At 43.4% G+C, this 20,368-nt stretch overlaps 1 protein-coding gene across 3 annotated transcripts in view; it reads right to left on the bottom strand.

The window, feature by feature from the left end:
• Positions 1 to 20,368, bottom strand: part of pdhx (pyruvate dehydrogenase complex component X) — a 257,707-nt gene that overhangs the window by 145,667 nt on the left and 91,672 nt on the right. For 2 of the 3 annotated variants that reach the window (XM_068045918.1, XM_068045917.1), the window contains exons 4-5: positions 6,093 to 6,292; positions 5,494 to 5,592 (exon numbers count right to left, since the gene is read on the bottom strand). In XM_068045918.1, the coding sequence (XP_067902019.1) occupies positions 5,494 to 5,592; positions 6,093 to 6,292 (299 nt within the window). Of the gene's footprint in view, positions 1 to 5,493; positions 5,593 to 6,092; positions 6,293 to 9,773; positions 9,857 to 20,368 lie in introns of those variants that run through there. The other variant, XM_068045919.1, reaches the window with a different exon arrangement.

The following is a 20,368-nucleotide window of genomic DNA, read 5'->3' as shown; positions in this document are numbered from 1 at the left end:
GCCATTCAACTGCTGAAGAACAACAAAGCCTCTGGAGCAGACAGAATTCCACCGAAATAGGAAGCAAGCTGGATATACACTCCTGGCATGACAACACAACCTCTCATCCCTCATCTGGGAAGGGGAGAGCTTGCTGGGGAACTTCAGGGTCGCTGTGATCGTGACTGTATTCAAGAAGGGAGACAAGACCGACTGCAGCAACTACAGAGGAATCTTCCTACTGTCTACCATAGGGAAGATCACTGCAAGGATCCTCCTCAATCACCTCCTTCCGGTGACTGAAGAGCTCCTTCCGAAGTTGCAGTGTGGTTTCTGTCCATCGAGAGGCACCACAGACATGATCTTCACTGTGTGGCAAGTCTAAGAGAAATGCAGGGAACATTACCAAATGCTGTACATGGCCTTTTTCAACGTTATGGAGCATCCTGCTCAAATTAGGCTGCCCTCAGACGTTTGTCACCATTCTCTGTCTACTTCACGACGACATGCAAGCCGTAATCCTCATCAACAGAACCACCGCAGATGCTATCTCATTAAGAACGGGGTGAAGCAACACGCACCAATCCTCTTCTCCATTTTCCTTGCTGCAATGCTACACTTCACTTCCAGCAAACTAACCGCAGGCATGGAGATAATCTACAGAACAAATGGGGAATCTAAAACTAAAATCACTTCAACCTCAGTCGTTGAGCTTCAGTATGCAGATGATGTTTGTGTGCGTGTTCACTCTGAAACTGAGCTCCAGATCATTTGACTCCTTCTCCAAAGCATATGAAAAAAAATGGGTCTTTCACCAAACATTTTCCATATATTGGGAACCTCCTCTCAGCGAAGGCAGACATAGACGATGAGGTTCATCATCGCCTCCAAAGTGCCAGCTCAGCCTTTGGCTGATTGAGGAAGACAGTATTTGAGGATCAGGATCTTAAACCCGAGACTAAAATCATGGTTTACCGAGCAGCAGTGATCCATGCACTCCTGTATGATTCGGAGACTTGGACAACCTGCTGCAGGCATCTTAAAGCACTGGAGAAGTACCACCAGAGGTGCCTCTGCAAGTTTCTCCAAATCCAGTGGCAAGAAAGGCGGTTCAACAGCAGCATCCTCTCCCAAGTCAACCTGCTCAGCATCAGGGCCCTAATCACATTGTTTGCATGCCTGACACCAGACTCTCGAAGCCGCTCTTCTACTCAGAACCTGGTTGCAGCAGGAGACTCCCAGGAGGACAGCAGAAATGCTTTAGAGATGCCATCAAAGCATCCCTGAAGAGATCAAACATTCCTGTTGACTCGTGGGAATCCCTGACTCGTGACCGTCCCAGATGAAGAAAGCTCATTCGGGAAGGCATCGTACACCTCGAGGGACATCATTGGGAACATACAGAGGTGAAGTCAAGGCATCAGAGGGAACGCATAAACCCCCAAACTACTCATCTACTTGACCTTTCAATCACCACCTGCCTCTCATGTGGCAGAGTCTACAGATCACACATTGGACTTATCAGCCATCTCAGAACCCTTTGACCTGGTGTGGAAGCAAGTCATCCTTGATCCCAAGGGACTGCCGAAGAAAGAGAACAGCATGCTGAAGCAACAATTCAATTACATGGACCACTCAGAAGGAGCTCTGCTGTACCCAACTAAGGAGGAATCAAGATTCATGGTGGTCTGCTGCATGCTGCACAAATCTAGCCATCACGAGGAGACAGAGATGGTCACCAGCTATCACATAAGAAGCTGAGGAGCAACAGCACTAGGAACAGGAAAGCAGGTGGCAATTGAGATATCCCCATTTTGTCCAGGCTGTACATGAACAGCTAATTTGAGTGCAATACCAGTAACCTCAGCCCAATTCACCATTCACGAACAGTCCTACCTTTGCCTTACCTACTCTGTCAGTGACCATCACATTGACCTCTTGGTCACAACACAAAAATTAGTCCACTACAAAACAAAACATTTCAAACCAAATTTATAAATGAAATCATGGCATATTGCATAAAAAGGTCAACTACACTCCCTCGTGCATTCACTTAATGCCCATCTTCCATGTGCTTTTGCCAGCCTAGTGCTCCTATACAGTGCTAGCCCAGTGGGGCAGTGCAGCTGGTGCAAGGCTGCTGACTTTCAGTGGATATGGCCTAGGAGGACGACTTTGAGCAGCACTGGGCCTAGAAAGCCCAGCTGTGGACTGCATCAATACTGCATGGGCAGCAACAGTCTGGGCTGGCTGGGTGATAGGCAATAGCAAGGACATTGGCAGAGTTGCAGGGATGGGAAGATGAATGCTGGACAGCAGGCTCCTGCTCCCTGAAGCCACTGCCATTCATCCAGGGCAGTGCCGCAGCATGCATAAGATTAGTATAAGATTCAGGGGGTTCAGCACCTACCTGGGAGAAGTTACCGTCACAAATATCTACTTATTATTGAGTGATAGCAAGGTTCTGGTATCATCAGTTACAGCATGTTCAGTGTTTGAGGTTAGGTATGTGTAAAGAACTCAAAAATAATGAATTTTTTTATTGCAGGAATTTTTATTTGGCTCATCTCCCCCTCAGTAATTCTTGTCCACTGGTTATCCCAACCATTATGCAACCAATAACACTCTCTAAAACAATCTTCTTGTACTGGAGCCAATTTTCAGTTTTGAAAGTTGGTGTTGGTATCAGGGTCTTCAAGGTCAGGTATGGCATGCACTAACTGCCCTCTACATTGCCCCAGTGGCATTCCCAGGTCATTGTTTGGTACAAGTTAAATGCAGAGTAAATTACCCCATCAATTTCCCATCTCAACCCCTAACGACCATGTGCTGCACCCTCCATCCTTGCTGCCTCACAATGAGATTGACAACTTCGTTCTAATTTACACTGATGGTGGGTAGGTAGTAAATGTACAAATGCAAAACACTCAGATGGCCTACATTTCACATGCAAGCCAAGATAGCAGGGACACATTTTTTTAAATACACTTTCCTGCACTTACAAGAAAATATAAAAATTCTGTATTTTATACATTTTTAATTTCCATATACTTGTTCGAAATCAGGGTCAGGCAATTGTGATTTGTCTGAAAACATCAATCAAACTTCTGCTCAACAAAAATATTCTTGAACAGAAAAAAAATCTTAATCAGATCTCTTTATAGCTATTGGCCCAGTCTGTCTCTCCTTTAACACCACCTGCAGGCTTGCGAAAGCCGTCATTTCCAGAATGCATCGGAACTTGCTTCTGCTCTCACTGACAGCTGAGGCTTGAATCTAAATTACAAATAAATGCCATGCATGTGTTTAACAACCAGCTAAAAAGCATCTTATTGAGACAATGGGACATTAAAACACACCATCTGCAGCTCACTACCAAAATAGTCCAGTAACATTGCTTTCAGTATTCCTTCCTGGGATCATCTCAGTTCTCTTGTCATTAGATCAGAAATGTGTTTGCAGGTAGGTAATCATTGACAGCAATGCTATGCTCTGGTTATTTGAGGATATTCGTCAGTAAATTAAAAAAGCTATCAAATAGTTTCAAGATTTTCCTGAGCAGAATGAAGAAAACTGTTTAATTTTAATACTTTAGATACTTTGATGGTACAGAATTGTACGTTTATACACATATATATGCATGCACATGTGCACGAGACAAAAAGAATGTATGAATATAAAAGCCACATACATCATAGAAGTAGTGATGGTGACTGTCTATTCGTATATTGGTTGATACAAGTAAATAATTTGTTGATCCCCTGCAGGCGACCCATTAAAATTAGATTTGACCCCTTTCCAGTTTCTGCATATGCCTAGTATAAAAGTATTGATTTAAGTACTGATGCTTCATTTATGGTAATGGCTGCCTGAACATACCTTTGCACATTACTAACCAGGTATGGTTTGCATTTCTTTAAAGCATAAAACAAAGTAAAACTGAGAAAGTCTTGGGGCCAAAAGAGAAGCCCTCTTAAAAGGCATTGTGGAGCCTGCTCTAAGCTGGGATTCACACTATCCTGGAAAGAGGAGTGAGCTATAGGATTGGCATGGAAAAGGTTTCTCTTGGGTCAACATCTATAAAGCTGCTTACACTGGGATTAAGGAGAGCTTTGCCTTTACCAATAAGTAGGTCACTGACAGACAATTTTCAAATCAGTCAGCCAGTGCCTGAGTTGTGCAAGTCCCACGTGTAAATAGGAAAATCTTGTAGTAACTTATTTACCACTCAGCATTTATTAAACAACAGATGATATGTGAGGACTTTACCTGGTATCTTATGAATGCTTAACAGAAGGATTAAAACCACAAACAGAGCAAGAACACTCAATATGATATATTTTAACAACTTCCCAAAAAGCAAGTTTATAATACCAGTTCCAAGATATTTTTACACTCAAAATTATATAAAAGACATTATTACATTGAACCATGGATAAAAATTAAAAGATTGTACATGCCAAGGTTCAGCATTGAAACTGGTCTGTAAACATTTAGAATGGAAATCCTGTACATAAACACTTCTCTGTAACGTTATAGTACGGGCTGACCAACAGGTGGTGTGATGCAGCAGCTTTGAAGTGCCTGTCAATCCATTCACCATCTTGTTTTCCTGCTCTGCTTGCAGGTAAATATTTGACCTCTTAAAATGTTTCATCATGTAATATATTTTTATAAATTTGTAACTGTTGTTTCCACCCAGACCTCATAGATGCATTTTGGCCTCCCCTCGCCCTCTAAATCCTCTGTCCTGGGTTTCCCTCTTCTTTTTTTGACTGCGTTCACCTCCTGCTCTTTATTGTGGCCTCCTTTCAGCTTCCATAGTTTTCTTTGATTGTATCTTCCGCCTGAACATTTCATGTTAGGTGTCTAGTCATGTGCCCAGTTAGTTTCCTTACCCTTGCAGTATTTTGGGTCTTGGTCCTTTGCTCAGCAGCATGGCTTCCTTTCCAAACTCTTCTGTGGTTTAGGCCTCTGGTGACATGCCCACCGTCCCTCCTGACTTCTGGAGCAGTTTAGGCCTTGCCCCTGGCACCTTGCTGCTTTTTCTCTCAAACCTTGCAGCAGACATATTATCTGCCTTTTCCTTTACTTTTTCCTTCTGCATTCCAATTTTATTTTACTTCATTTTACAATAACATTAGCAATTTTCTGATGCAACTCATTTTGTTATCCACAACTCAACTTCTTCACGTGCAAAGCTATAGAATGATTATTTTGGTTCAAAGTTCAAATAACAGTTCCTTAGTGTTACTTCTTAAGCAGTCCTATTCACTGGCAAGCGACTTAAAACATTTTTTAGCACTATGTTGTATTGAATATAGTTTTTATATATCTAACATCACACTGCCATGTTGCTATATGTTAAAACATTTCCCTCTATCAGCACAATGTACTACCACACTGTCTGACTTGTCAGCCATCTGCATGCAGCATGGCCCGGTTACCAAACCCCGACAGCACACAGCTTAATCTGAGCAGTTTTCTACCCATGGCTATTATATTCCAACTTACTCTTTTGTGAAGATTCCCCTTGGTCCAGTAGGGGCAATGCTGTTCGGGTCAAGCCCGTGTGTTTCTAGGATGTGCCGGGCAGCTGGACTTAAACGGATTCTATTAAGAAAAACAGGAAAAACAAAAGTCAGATAATCCACAGTGACACTCCAGGGCAGTATTGAGGGAGTGTTGCACTGTTGGAGGTGCTGTCCTTCAGATGAGATGTTGAACTGGCTGCCCTCTTGGGTAGATGTAAAAGGGTCTTGGCACAATTTTGAAGACGAGGGGAATTCTCCCTGGTGTCCTGGACAATATTTATCCCTCAAGTGAACATACAAAAACAGATTAATTGGTCATTATCACATTCCTATTGATGGGAACATGCTGTGCACAATTTGGCATATTTCCTACATTTACAATGACTACATTTCAAAAATGCTGTAAAAAAAAAAGTTTTGCGACATCCTGAAGTTGTAATAGATGCTATATAAACACAAGTCTTTTTTCTAAAAATCACAAATCTACTGAGCTGAATGTAATTTTAGACTTAAATAGACTTCCTCCAACATACTGTATGAGATATACAATGATAGTAGGCTCAGTTGCTGCATACTTACTCTTCATTGCTAGCTAAACGATGTACTTTACTGGAGACTGGTGCCTGAGGTGCTGCTGGTTCCTTCGGTGCAGACACAGTCTGAACAGGTGATGGAGCACTTGTTTGAGTGGGAATTTCTACCTGCTTCCAGTCCTCACCTTCTGCCACTAACAGGGCAATTAAAGATCCCAAAATTACATCCTTTGTGCCTTCTTCCACCTGCAGACACAAAAATCAAAAGTTTAAATACAGATTGAAGTCCCACATCTATTACAGCATGGACGAAGCCCCATAAAGAATCATGGTCAGAATCCTGGAGTCATAATGACACAGGAGGTGGCCAAATGACCCATCAAGTCCATACTGGCCTCCAGTAGAGCAATCCAAGCAGTCCTATTCCCTTACTCTATCCCCGTAGCCTTGCACGTTTATTTCCCTCAAGTGCCCATCCAATTTCCTTTTCAAATCATTCATCGTTTTCACTTCCACCACCCTCGTTGGCAGCGAGTTCCAGGTCATTACCACGCGCTGTTTAGAGTCATAGAGAGATACAGCACTGAAACAGGCCCATTGGCCCACCGAGTCTGTTCCGACCAACAACCACTCATTTATACTAATCCTACATTAATCCCATATTCCCTACCACATCCCCACCATTCTCCTACCACCTACCTACACTAGGGACAATTTACAATGGCCAATTTACCTATCAACCTGCAAGTCTTTGGCTGTGGGAGGAAACCGGAGCACCTGGCGGAAACCCACGCGGGCACAGGGAGAACTTGCAAACTCCACACAGGCAGTACCCAGAACCGAACCCGGGTCGCTGGAGCTGTGAAGCTGCGAAGCTGCGGTGCTAACCATTGCGCCACTGTGCCACCCTTTAAATAAGTTTAAATAAGTTCTTCCTCACATTCCCCCCCCAAATTGTTTGCTCGAAACCTTAAGTCTGTGTAACCCTAGTCCTTGTAACATCAGTTAATGGGAACAACTTTACTTTGTCTACCTGCCATAATCTTGTACATCTCTATCAAATCTCCCTTCAATCTCCTTTGCTCTGAGGAGAACAAAACCAGCTTCTCCAACCTAACCTTGTAACTAAAATCCCTCATCCCTGGAACCATTCTAGTAAATCTCCTCTGCACCCTCTGAAGGACCCTTAAATCCCTCCTGAAGTTTGGTGACCAGAACTGGACGCAATACTCTAGTGTGGCCGAACCAGAGTTTTATAAAGGCTCAGCATAACGTCTCTGCTTTTGTACTCAATACCTCTATTTATGAAGCCTAAGATCTCATATGCTTTGCTAACTACTCTCTCAATATGTCCTGCCACCTTCAAAGATCTATGCACATCAATCCCCAGGTCCCTCTGTCCCTGCACACTTTTTAGAACTGTGCCATTTAGTCTATATTGCCTCTCCCTAACCCTTCTGCCAAAATGCATCACCTTACACTTTGTAATAAATTCCACCTGCCACTTGTCTGTCCATTCTGCTAGCCTCTCTACGTCCCATTATAGTCCACTGGTATCATCCTCACTGTCTGCCACACCTCCAAATTTGGTATCATCTCAAGTTTTGAAATTGTACTCTGTATTCCAATATCCAAGTCATTTATATACATCAAAAAAACAGTGGTTCTAGTATTGACCCTTCGGGAACACCATGGTCTACCAATCTCCAGTCTGAAAAACAACCATTTACCATGACTCTCTGTTTTCAGTCCTTAAGTTAATTTTTTATCCAAGCTGAAACTAACCCTCCTGTTCCATGAGCCTCAATTTTGTTAACCAGCCTTTTTTGTGTTACTTCGTCAATTGCTTTCTTAAATTCATGTAGACTAAGTTCATTGCTTTCCCTCATTAACCTTCTCTGTAACTTCAATTAGATTAGTCAAGCATCTGCCTTTTACAAATCTGTGCTGGCTCTCCTTAATTAAGTCTAACCTTTCCCAGGTGCATGTTGTTTCTGTCCCTCTCATTGGTTCTAAAACCTTACCCCACACCGTTGTTAAACTGACTGGCCTGTAGTTACTAGGAATGTCCTTATAACCTTTCTTGAATAAGGGTATCAGTACGCCCTGAAGCTGCATGTATTAGACTACAGGCTGAAGCCCCATATCTATCACTGCCTGGACGAAAACTGCATGTATTACTGTATGAACTGAAGTCCATATCTATTACACTATCTAAAGGATGTGATTTGTCATAAATTGGTATCCCACAAATTTCACCTGACAATGCCATTTTCTCTGTCAGTTCTCCCCTCATTGACACTTCCTATTTTATTCAACAGTGACTTAAAAGTTCTGGTGTCCTGCTTCTGTCAACTGTCCAACACTGAGCCCACCTGGTTACACTAACTGCTAGTCTTATAGTTAGCATGCATCCTGCTCACCAGCATGGTTTAAAAGTAGTCAATTAAAGCACAATGTAATGGAAGACCAAATGCTGAGCATAAGGGCAACTTTACAATAACTAGTTGGAAATCCCTGCATGGTTAGGTAGGTGGATATAGACAAGTGTTGGTGTTAACACCTTAAAACCCGCTCCTGATTAAAACAGACGGTGTCAGTGAGGGGAGTACCTGCTGGGAAATGGCCTGCAGCTGCAAGGAGAATAGCTTATGCAATTGCCCTGGATTTTCTCCACTACCCCCACAACTGCCAGTGATGTTTGGGATTCTGAGTTGCTTAGCTTACTAATGGTGGCGCACAACAATGATCTACACATTCAGCCATGATACAAGTTTCAGTATGGAGTCCTTCAAAAAACAAACCAGATCTATAACAATGAGAAAGTCAGGTGACCAACTACTCAAGTATTTAAAAGGCTTTAGTAAACAATACAAGCTCTAAAGTATGAAGTGCAGTATTCAAGAGGAGTTCAGAATTTAGAATGAGATATCAAAAAACTTATTAATTGGATTAAATCAGGAATTATGTTCTTTCTCAGTGAATGAATTAAAATGTTTCAATAACAGTCTTAATATCTCTGGTCTGAAACTGTGGTAATATTTAATTTAAAAAGTACTTCATCACATCGAAATCTCTCAAAGTCTTTTACATAAATTTTTAAAAAACTTATAAGAAGCTCAATGCTCTGAGATTCTGTGGAAATTGGCATTGTACTTGTTTCCCACCACAGAATCGGAAGCAGGAGAAGTGGCAGGACGACAGACGGGAGAAGTGGGAGTGAGAGAAAGGTGAGAACTAGTCAGCTTTTAAAGTAAATCTCTGTACAAGCCTCCAGCTCTCAGTGGGAGTTTTGTATTAACTGCGAGCTGTATGGTAAAAACCTAACTGGACATCTCGCATTTCTGACTCTCAATTCTTTCACTCCTTCCAGCTGTTCTCGGTTATGTCACTGCCTCTCCGAATCATGCCTTCGTTCCTATTTGCAATTGCATTGCTGCTGCTCCCATGACCTGGGGAGCCTGAACCCTCCCCTGCTGTAGGTGGTAACCAGCTGCAGGTTGGTTAGTGGGTGAACTGTGATAGCCGTGAGCTGACTGGTTGAGGCAGCTACAGGGATACTGACATGAACGAGTTAACTGACGAGATACAGAACTCTCAGTTCTTAGCACTTGCCAAAAAAAAAATAATGATGTACTTCTTCAAAGAATTGCCAGTCCTAATGTGTGTCCCCCACTTTCAGTTAAAGCCCTCCTGGAGCTGCCCCCTGCTTTCATTCCGTACTCACACACTGCTGTAAAAGCTGTTTTTCACCATTTGCCTTGACATTTCCAAATCTCATCTACTGAACAACAACAGCATTCATGACCTTTAGCACTGGGTATTCAAAGCTTGGACAAAAAGTGTGAAGTAATAGGTAATTTTGCCAAGGAAACCTTGCCCTGTCATATCAAGCTTCTGAGAACTAAGTTTCCCTGTCTGAATACAAATACAAAACGAGAGTTTAAAAACATGCTTAATTATATTTTCACTTTATGCACCAGAAACACTTCTACATGCAAAAGGTGGTAGAAGTTGAGAACTCTCTGCTGCAACCAGCATTAGATGCTCGATTAATTACTATTTTTAAAACTGAGATTGATAGATTTTTGTTAACAAAAGGTATTAAAAGATATAGGGCAAAGGCTCTCCGATCCCAATGAATGGCAGAGCAGGCACAACGGGCTGAAATAGCTTACTCTTGTTCCTATGTTCCTATTATCTATTGGGGTAAATAAACAGTCCACTGATAATTCCACACCAATGCTGCTCCACAAGTTGGAGGAAAAGCACAGTCTCACTGGTAACAAGATGAAAAACACTTGAAATGCTGGAAATCAGACGTAAAAGCAAGACAGGAGGCAAGATTTATTAAAGCTTCAAGCGTAGACCCTTCATTAATGTCAATTGGACATAGGGGGAGGCTGTGGCGTAATGGTATTGTCACAGGACTAGTAACCCAGAACCCAGCTTAATGCTCTGGAGACATGGGTTTGAATCCCACCACGGCAGATGGTGAAATTTGAATTCAATTAATAAATCTGGAATGGTGACCATGAAACCATTGTCAATTGTTGTAAAAAAAAACATTCACAAATGTCCTTTAGGGAAGGAAATCTGCCATCCTTATCTGGTCTGGCCTACATGTGACTCCAGACCAACAACAAACCACTCAGTTCAAGGGCAATTAGGGATGGGTAATAAATGCTGGCCCAGCCAGGTGGTTTTCTTTGTTTGTTCATGAGATGTGCGCATCACGGCCAAGTCCAGCATATGTTGCCCATCCTTAATTTCCCTTGAGAAGGGGGTGGTGAACTGCATTCTTGAACCACTGCAATTCATTTGGTGCGGGTACATCCACAGTGCTTCTAAAGGGGGAGGGTGAACAGCCAATTGTCGTTGTGCACATAGGCACCAATGATATAGGTAAAAAAACGGGATGAGGTCCTACAAGCAGAATTTAGGGAGTTAGGAGCCAAGTTAAAAAGTAGGACCTCAGAGGTAGTAATCTCAGGATTGCTACCAGTGCTACGTGCTAGTCAGAGTAGAAATGAAAAAATAGTCAGGATGAATGCGTGGCTATGGTGCAGGAGGGAGGGGTTCAGATTTTTGGGACATTGGGATCGGTTGTGGGGGAGGTGGGACTATTACAAATTGGACGGTCTACACCTGGGCTGGACTGGAACCAATGTCCTTGGGGTGCTTTTGCTAACGTTGTTGGGGAGGGTTTAAACTAATGTGGCAGGGGGATGGGAACCAAATGAGGTCGTCAGTGGACAGTAAGGAGGTAGTAACTAAAGCCGGTAAGGAACTAGATAATGAAGTCAGCGTGACTAAGGGGAAGAGTAGGCAGGGAGCAGATAATGAACGCAAAGGGACTGGTGGTCTGAGGTGCATTTGTTTTAATGCAAGAAATGTAGTAGGTAAGGCAGATGAACTGAGGGCTTGGATTAGTACCTGGGAGTATGACGTTATTGCTATTACTGAGACTTGGTTGAAGGAAGGGCACGATTGGCAACTAAATATCCCAGGATATTGATGCTTCAGGCAGGATAGAGAGGGAGGTAAAAGGGGTGGAGAAGTTGCATTACTGGTCAAAGAGGATATCACAGCTATGCTGAAGGAGGGCACTATGGAGGACTCGAGCTGTGAGGCAATATGGGCAGAACTCAGAAATAGGAAGGGTGCGGTAACAATGTTGGGGCTGCACTACAGGCCTCCCAACAGCGAGCGTGAGATAGAGGTACAAATATGTAAACAGATTATGGAAAGATGTAGGAGCAACAGGGTGGTGGTGATAGGAGATTTTAATTTTCCCAACATTGACTGGGATTCACTTAGTGTTAGAGGTCTAGATGGAGCAGAATTTGTAAGGAGCATCCAGGAGGGTTTTCTAGAGCAGTATGTAAATAGTCCAACTCAGGAAGGGGCCATACTGGACCTGGTGTTGGGGAATGAGCCCGGCCAGGTGGTTGAAGTTTCAGTAGGGGACTACTTTGGGAATAGTGATCACAATTCCGTAAGTTTTAGAATACTCATGGACAAAGACGAGAGTGGTCCTAAAGGAAGAGTGCTAAATTGGGGGAAGGCCAACTATACCAAAATTCGGCAGGAGCTGGGGAATGTAGATTGGGAGCAGCTGTTTGAAGATAAATCCACATTTGATATGTGGGAGGCTTTTAAAGAGAGATTGATTAGTGTGCAGGAGAGATATGTTCCTGTGAAAATGAAGGATAGAAATGGCAAGATTAGGGAACCATGGATGACAGGTGAAATTGTGAGACTAGCTAAGAAGAAAAAGGAAGCATACATAAGGTCTAGGCGGCTGAAGAAAGACGAAGCTTTGGAAGAATATCGGGAATGTAGGACCAATCTGAAACGAGGAATTAAGAGGGCTAAAAGGGGTCATGAAATATCTTTAGCAAACAGGGTTAAGGAAAATCCCAAAGCCTTTTATTCATATATAAGGAGCAAGAGGGTAACTAGAGAAAGGATTGGCCCACTCAAGGACAAAGGAGGAAAATTATGCGTGGAGTCAGAGAAAATGGGTGAGATTCTAAACGAGTACTTTGCATCGGTATTCACCGAGGAGAGGGACATGACGGATGTTGAGGTTAGGGATAGACGTTTGATTACTCTAGGTCAAGTCGGCATAAGGAGGGAGGAAGTGTTGGGTATTCTAAAAGGCATTAAGGTGGACAAGTCCCCAGGTCCGGATGGGATCTATCCCAGGTTACTGAGGGAAGCGAGACAGGAAATAGCTGGGGCCTTAACAGATATCTTTGCAGCATCCTTAAACACGGGTGAGGTCCCGGAGGACTGGAGAATTGCTCATGTTGTCCCCTTGTTTAAGAAGGGTAGCAGGGATAATCCAGGTAATTATAGACTGGTGAGCCTGACGTCAGTGGTAGGGAAGCTGCTGGAGAAGATACTCAGGGATAGGATCTATTCCCATTTGAAAGAAAATGGGCTTATCAGTGATAGGCAACATGGTTTTGTGCAGGGAAGGTCATGTCTTACCAACTTAATAGAATTCTTTGAGGAAGTGACAAAGTTGATTGATGCGGGAAGGGCTGTAGATGTCATATACATGGACTTCAGTAAGGCGTTTGATAAGGTTCCCCATGGTAGGTTGATGGAGAAAGTGAAGTCGCATGGGGTCCAGGGTGTACTAGCTAGATGGATAAAGAACTGGCTGGGCAACAGGAGACAGAGAGTAGCAGTGGAAGGGAGTTTCTCAAAATGGAGACGTGTGACCTGTGGTGTTCCACAGGGATCCGTGCTGGGACCACTGTTGTTTGTGATATACATAAATGATTTGGAGGAAAGTATAAGTGGTCTGATTAGCAAGTTTGCAGACGACACTAAGATTGGCGGAGTAGCAGATAGTGAAGGGGACTGTCAGAGAATACAGCAGAATATAGATAGATTGGAGAGTTGGGCAGAGAAATGGCAGATGGAGTTCAATCCGGGCAAATGCGAGGTGATGCATTTTGGAAGATCCAATTCAAGAGTGAACTATACAATAAATGGAAAAGTCCTGGGGAAAATTGATGTAGAGAGATTTGGGTGTTCAGGTCCATTGTTCCCTGAAGGTGGCAACGCAGGTCAATAGAGTGGTCAAGAAGGCATACGGCATGCTTTCCTTCATCGGACGGGGTATTGAGTACAAGAGTTGGCAGGTCATGTTACAGTTGTATAAGACTTTGGTTCGGCCACATTTGGAATACTGCGTGCAGTTCTGGTCGCCACATTACCAAAAGGATGTAGATGCTTTGGAGAGGGTGCAGAGGAGGTTCACCAGGATGTTGCCTGGTATGGAGGGCACTAGCTATGAAGAGAGGTTGAGTAGATTAGGATTATTTTCATTAGAAAGATGGAGGTTGAGGGGGGACCTGATTGAGGTGTACAAAATCATGAGAGGTATAGACAGGGTGGATAGCAAGAAGCTTTTTCCCCCAGAGTGGGGGATTCAATTACTAGGGGTCACGAGTTCAAAGTGAGAGTGGAAAAGTTTAGGGGGGATATGCGTGGAAAGTTCTTTACGCAGAGGATGGTGGGTGCCTGGAACGCGTTGCCAGCGGAGGTGGTAGACGCGGGCACGATAGCGTCTTTTGAGATGAATCTAGACAGATACATGAATGGGCAGGAAGCAAAGAGATACAGACCCTTAGAAAATAGGCGACAGGTTTAGATAGAGGATCTGGATCGGCGCAGGCTTGGAGGGCCGAAGGGCCTGTTCCTGTGCTGTAATTTTCTTTGTTCTTTGCTGTTAGGAACGGAGTTCCAGGATTTTGACCCAGCGACAGTGAAGGAACGGTGATATATTTCCAAATAAGGATTGTGTGTGGCTTGGAGGGGAACATGCAGACAGTGATGTGCCAACAATGTTGCCCTTGTCCTTCTAGTGGAAGAGGTCACGGGTTTGGAAGGTGTGGTCAAAGGAGGCTTGGCAAGTTGTTGCAGTGCCTCTTGTGTATGGTATACACTGCTGCCACTGTGCATCAGTGGTGGAGGAAGTGAATGGGGTGCCAATCAACTTGGCTGCTTTGTCCTAGATGGTACCGAGTGTCCTGAGTGTTGTTGGAGCTGCACTCATCCAGGCAAGTGGAGAGTATTTCATGTAGATGGTGAACAGGGTTTGGGCGTCAGGAGGTGAGTTACTCACCATAGAATTCCCAGCCTCTGACCTGCTCTTGTAGCCACAATATTTATATGGCTGGTTTCTGTTCAGTTTCTGGTCAACAGTAACCCCTGGATGTTGACAGTGGGGGATTCAGTGATGGTAATGTTGTTGAATGCCAAGGGAAGATGCTTAGATGTTGGAGATGGTCATTGCCTGACACTTGTTTGGTGCAAATATTATTTGCCACTTATCAGCTCAAGCCTGAATGTTGTCCAGGTCTTGTTGAATACGAACACAGACTGCTTCAGTATCTGAGGAGTTGTGAACAGCACTGGATACATCGTACAATCATCAGCAAACATCCCCACTTCTGATCTTATGATTGAGAGATGGCCATTGATGAAGCAGCTGAAGATGGCTGGGCCTAAGACACTACCCTGAGGAATTCCTGCAGTGATGTCCTGGGGCTGAGATGATTGCCCTCAAACAACCACAACTATCTTCTTTTGTGCTAGGTATAACTCTGACCAGTGGAGGGTTTTCCCCTCTATTTCCAATGACTTCAATTTGGCAAGGGCTCCTTGATGCCACACACTGTCAAATGTTGCCTTGATATCAAGGGCAATCACTCGCGCCTCATGAATTCAGATTTTCTGTCCATGCTTGGAGCAAGGTTGTAATGAGGTCAGGAGCAGAGTGGTCCTGGCAGAACCCAAACTGAGCTTCAGTGAGCAGCATGTGCTTGTTTAAGTGGTGATTGATAGCCCTACTGATGATACCTCCCATCACTTTGCTTATGATCGAGAATAGTCTGATGGGGCTGTAATTGGCCTGACTGGAGCTGTCCTGCTTTTTGCGGACAGAATATACTTGGGCAGTTTTCCATATTGTCGGATAGATGCCAGTGCTGTAGCTGTACTGGAACAGCTTGGCTAGTCCTGGAGCACTAGTCTTTATTACTTTTGCCGGAATGTTGTCAGGGCCCACAGCCTTTGCAGTATCCAGTTTCTTAATACCACATGGAGTGAATCAAATTGGCTGATACTGGGGACCTCATGGGTAGGCCGAGATGAATCATCCACTTGACATTTTTGGCTAAAGATGGTCACAAGTACTTCAGTCTATACTTTTGCACAGATGTGCTGGGCTCCTCCATCATTGAGGATGGGGATATTTGCGGAGGCTTCTCCTCTGGTTAGTAGTTTAATTGTCCATTACCATTCACGACTGGCAGGACTGCAGAGCTTTGATCTGATCTGTTGGTTATGGAATCACTTAGCTCAGTCTATTTCATGCTGCTTCCACTGTTTAGCATGCAAGTAGTCCTATGTCATAGCTTCACCAGATTGACACCTCATTTTTACATACGCCTGGTTCTGCTCCTGGCACGCTCTCCGACACTCTTTAGTGAACCAGGGTTGATCCCTTGGCTTGATGGTACTGGTAGACGTGGGATATGCCAGGCCATGGTGGTTGAATACAATTCTGCTGCTGATGGCCCACAGCACCTCATGAATACCCAGCTATGAGCTGCCAGATCTGTTCTGAATCTATCCCATTTAGCATGGTGGTCGTGCCACACAACACGATGGACGGTATCCTAGTGTGAAGACGGGACTTTGTTTTCACAAGGATTATGCGGTAGTCACTCCTACTAATATGTTCATGCACAGAGGCATCTGCAACAGGCAGATTAGTAAGGACAAAGTCTGGTAGGTTTTTCCCTCTTGTTGGTTCCCTCACCATCTGCCGCAGGCCCAGTTTGGCAGATATGCCCTTCAGAAATCGGCCAGCTCATTCAGTGATTCTGCTACTAAGCCACATTTGGTGATGGACATTGATGTTCCCCACCCAGAGTACATTTTGTGCTCTTGCCACCTTCAGTGCTTCTTCCAAGTGATGTTCAACATGGAGGAGTACTGATTCATCAGCTGAGGGAGGGCAGTAGGTGGTAATCAGCAGGAGGTTTCCTTACCCATATTTGACCTGATGACATGAGACTTTGTGGTGTCCATAGTCAATGCTGAGAACTCCCAGGGCAACTCCCTCCTGACTGTATACCGCTGTGCTGCCAGATCTGGTGAGTCTGTCCTGCCAGTGGGATAGGACATACCCAACAATGATGATGGACGAGTCTGGGACATTAGATGTAAGGTATGTTTTTGTGAGTATGGCTATGTGAGGCTGTTGCTTGACTAGTCTGTGGGACAGCTTTCTCCATTTTGGCACAAGCCTCCAGGTGTTAGTAAGGAGGGTTTTGCAGGAGTGAAAGGGTTGGGTTTACCATTGTCGTTTCCAGTGCTGATGGTAGCTTCATAGTCACCATTACTGCGAGTAGCTTTCAATTCAAGATTTTTTTAAAAATCAAGTAATTGAATGTATTAATTAGTTGAATTTAAATTCCACCAGCTGCCATGGTGGGATTTGAACCAGTGTCTCCAGATTAGCATGGGTCTCTGGATTACTAGTCTAGTAGCATTACCACTACGCCGGCATTAATTGTTTGCAGGTGGTGGGTTTGCTCACATATATAAGAACAGGCTGAAAGAGAGGCTCCATTTTGTTGGAGCTGCATGATATGCAATGTGTGTCTCTGTAAATAAAAGTCTGCAAATGAAGAAAGATTAGGCTCCAGTGTTTCATCTTTCATGACCTGGCTATCTGAGTTTTGACAGACCTCTGTTGCTCCGAGTCGGTACACAAGTGTTAATTTGTGTTTCTCTTTTCAAATGCTGATGGCCCTGCTGTGTATTTTCAGCATTTTCTATTTCCATCTCGGGCACTTGGACAGCTCAATCCTGATGAACCCTGCAGCTCGTTTGAGTAGAAGTAATCTGCCTGGATAAGAATTTCCATAAACTGAAGATTTTTTAAATAAAAGGATTTGCAGTCATTTGTTGTAACCTGTTCAGCAATTCAATCTAAACTCAAGTGAACATCCACAGCGTCAAGTTGATACATCAAGTATTTAATAATTGCCATTAAGTGAACATGATGTTTTAAACAATGCCAGCATTCATGAAATAAATCACTAAATAGATCTCTAATAAATCTAAATAAATTTAGATCTTTTGACATGGATGATGCCCTCTATATGTAAGCTGGTATGCACCTTGCCAAAAAAGACAAAGAGCAGGGGAGTGGGACTAGTTAGATAACACTTTCAAAGAGACGGTACAGGCAAGATGGGCTGAATGATCAGCTTCTGTGCTGTATCAGTTTATCGTTCTGAGGTTTCTGCTGGTGTAAGATTCACTTGAAATTTACAGTGGCCTTTTATCAGGAAAATTTATCTTACATGCCGTTTTCTCCAAGGTTGCTCTCTCCTCCAAGTAATTGCGAATGGCACCCTGATCAAAATCCTTTTTAAAGGAAAATGTATTCTTGGGATATAGGCGGTGCTGGGAAGGCCGCATTTATTGTTCATTCCTAGTTACCCTGGTAATGTGATTGGGTAGTGATTTTATTTAAACAGGTGTGTGGCTTGCTATGACATTTCAGAAGCCATTAAGAATCAGCCACATAGTGTGGTACTGAAGCTGCGTGCAGGGCAGACTGGGTATGGATGGCAGGTTCCATACTCTGAACTAGATGGGATTTATGACAATCTCTCAGCTTCACGGCTCACATATTAGCATATTTATTGAACTGAATTTTGCTATTCGCTATGTGAGATCTTGAACTCATGACGGCTGGATTACTGGCCCAGAACCATAATCATTGCTCTACTGTAACCTATATTTTTTCCAATTAGGAATTGGCACGTAGCTTATCTACTGCTTATCCTCTGATGTCCCATCTGAAATCGGGGGATCACTGAGAGAGGTATTGAGGGTTTAAACTAACCTGGCAAGGGGATGGGAACCAGGATGTAGCATTAGAAAGGAGAAATAAGGATTGGGAGAGACAGATAGCACTAGAGTAGGAAATAGTAACATATTACATGGGGTCAGACTAAAAGGGAATTCAGTAAGATATAAATTAGGTTTACTGTGTGTCTATGTAAATGTGTAAAGCATGGTAAATAAGGTTGGTGAGTTGCAGGTGCAAATAGCGACATGGAAATATGATGCCATGGCAATACCAGCTCGAAAAAGGCAGGACTCGATACTAAATATTCCTGGATACAATGTGTTCAGGGAAGATAGGGAAGGAAAGAAAGGAGGAGGGATAGCAGTATTGATAGAGAATATTACAGTATTGGAGAGAGAGGACATTCTGGAGGAGTCAAGGACAAAATCTATTTTGTTAGAGTTAAAAAAAGTAGAGGTACCATTACACTGCTGGGTGTATTCTATTGGTCACCAACTAGTGGGAAAGATATAGAGGAGTAACTTTGCAAGGCAATTACAGAGAGGTGCAAAAACTATAGAGTAGTGATAATGGGGGGACTTCAACTATCCTAATATAGACCGAGATAATGGTTTCAAGGGCAGAGAGAGGGAAGAGTCTCTGAAGTGCATTCAGGAGAATTGTCTTGATTAGTATCTTTCTGATCCGAAGAGGAAGAAGTATTGCTGGATCTGGTTCTGGGGAATGAGATGGGTCAAGTGAATCAAGTCAGTTGGGGAACATTACAGGAACAGTGATCATAGTATCATAAGGTCTGAACTAGCTATAAAGAACCAGGAGCAACCTAGAGTAAAAATGTTTAATTGATGCAGGACCAATGTCAATGAGTTGAGAACAAATCTGTCCTCGGTAAATTAGAATCAAAGGTTGGCAGGCAAAACTATAGAACATAGAACAGTACAGCACAGTACAGGCCCTTCAGCCCACGATGTTGTGCCGAACCTTTAACCTACTCTAAGATCAAACTATCTACATACCCTTCATTCTACTATCATCCATGTACCTATCCAAGAGTCACTTAAATGTCCCTAATGTATCTGCTTCTACTACCACCGCTGGCAGTGCATTCCACGCACCCACCACTCTCTGTGTAAAGAACCTACCTCTGACATCTCCCCGAAACTTTCCTCCAATCACCCTAAAATTATGCCCCCTGGTGATAGCCCTTTCCGCCCTGGGAAAAAGTCTCTGGCTATCCACTCTATCTATGCCTCTCATCATCTTGTACCCCTCTATCAAATCACCTCTCATCCTTCTTCGCTCCAATGAGAAAAGCCCTAGCTCCCTCAACCTTTCTTCGTAAGACATGCCCTCCAGTCCAGGCAGCATCCTGGTAAATCTCCTCTGCACCCTCTCTAAAGCTTCCACATCCTTGATGGAACAATTGGCTATCTTTAAAAAGGAGATGGTTCGGGTACAGTTTAACTACATTCCCAAGAAGAGATAGGTAGGGCATCAAAAGTCAGAGCTCCCTGGATAACGAAAGAGATAGAGAGTAAGATGAAGCAGAAAAAGGGTGCCTATGACAGATGTCAGGTTGATGATACAAGTGAGAACCAGGTTGAATATCGAAGGTTCTGAGGGAAAGTGAAAAAGGAAATGAGAGGCAAAGAAAGAGTATGAGAAGAGACTGGCAACTAACATAAAGGGAATCCAAAAGTCTGCTATAGGCATGTAAATAGTAAAAGGGTAGTAAGAGGAGGAGTAATTAGGGACAAAAAAGGAGACCTACGCATGGAGAAATGATACACCCTTGTTCAAAACAGGGTGTAAGGGTAAGCCCAGCAATACAGGCCAGTTTAACCTCAGTGGTGGGAAAGCTTTTAGAAATAATAATCCAGGACAAAATTAACAGTCACTTAGAT

The sequence above is a fragment of the Heterodontus francisci genome, chromosome 14 (assembly GCF_036365525.1).
Source record: "Heterodontus francisci isolate sHetFra1 chromosome 14, sHetFra1.hap1, whole genome shotgun sequence".
NCBI classification, from domain to species: Eukaryota; Metazoa; Chordata; class Chondrichthyes; order Heterodontiformes; family Heterodontidae; genus Heterodontus; species Heterodontus francisci.
The sequence above is the reverse complement of the archived record's forward strand: the minus strand, read 5'-3'. Positions and strand labels throughout refer to the sequence as shown.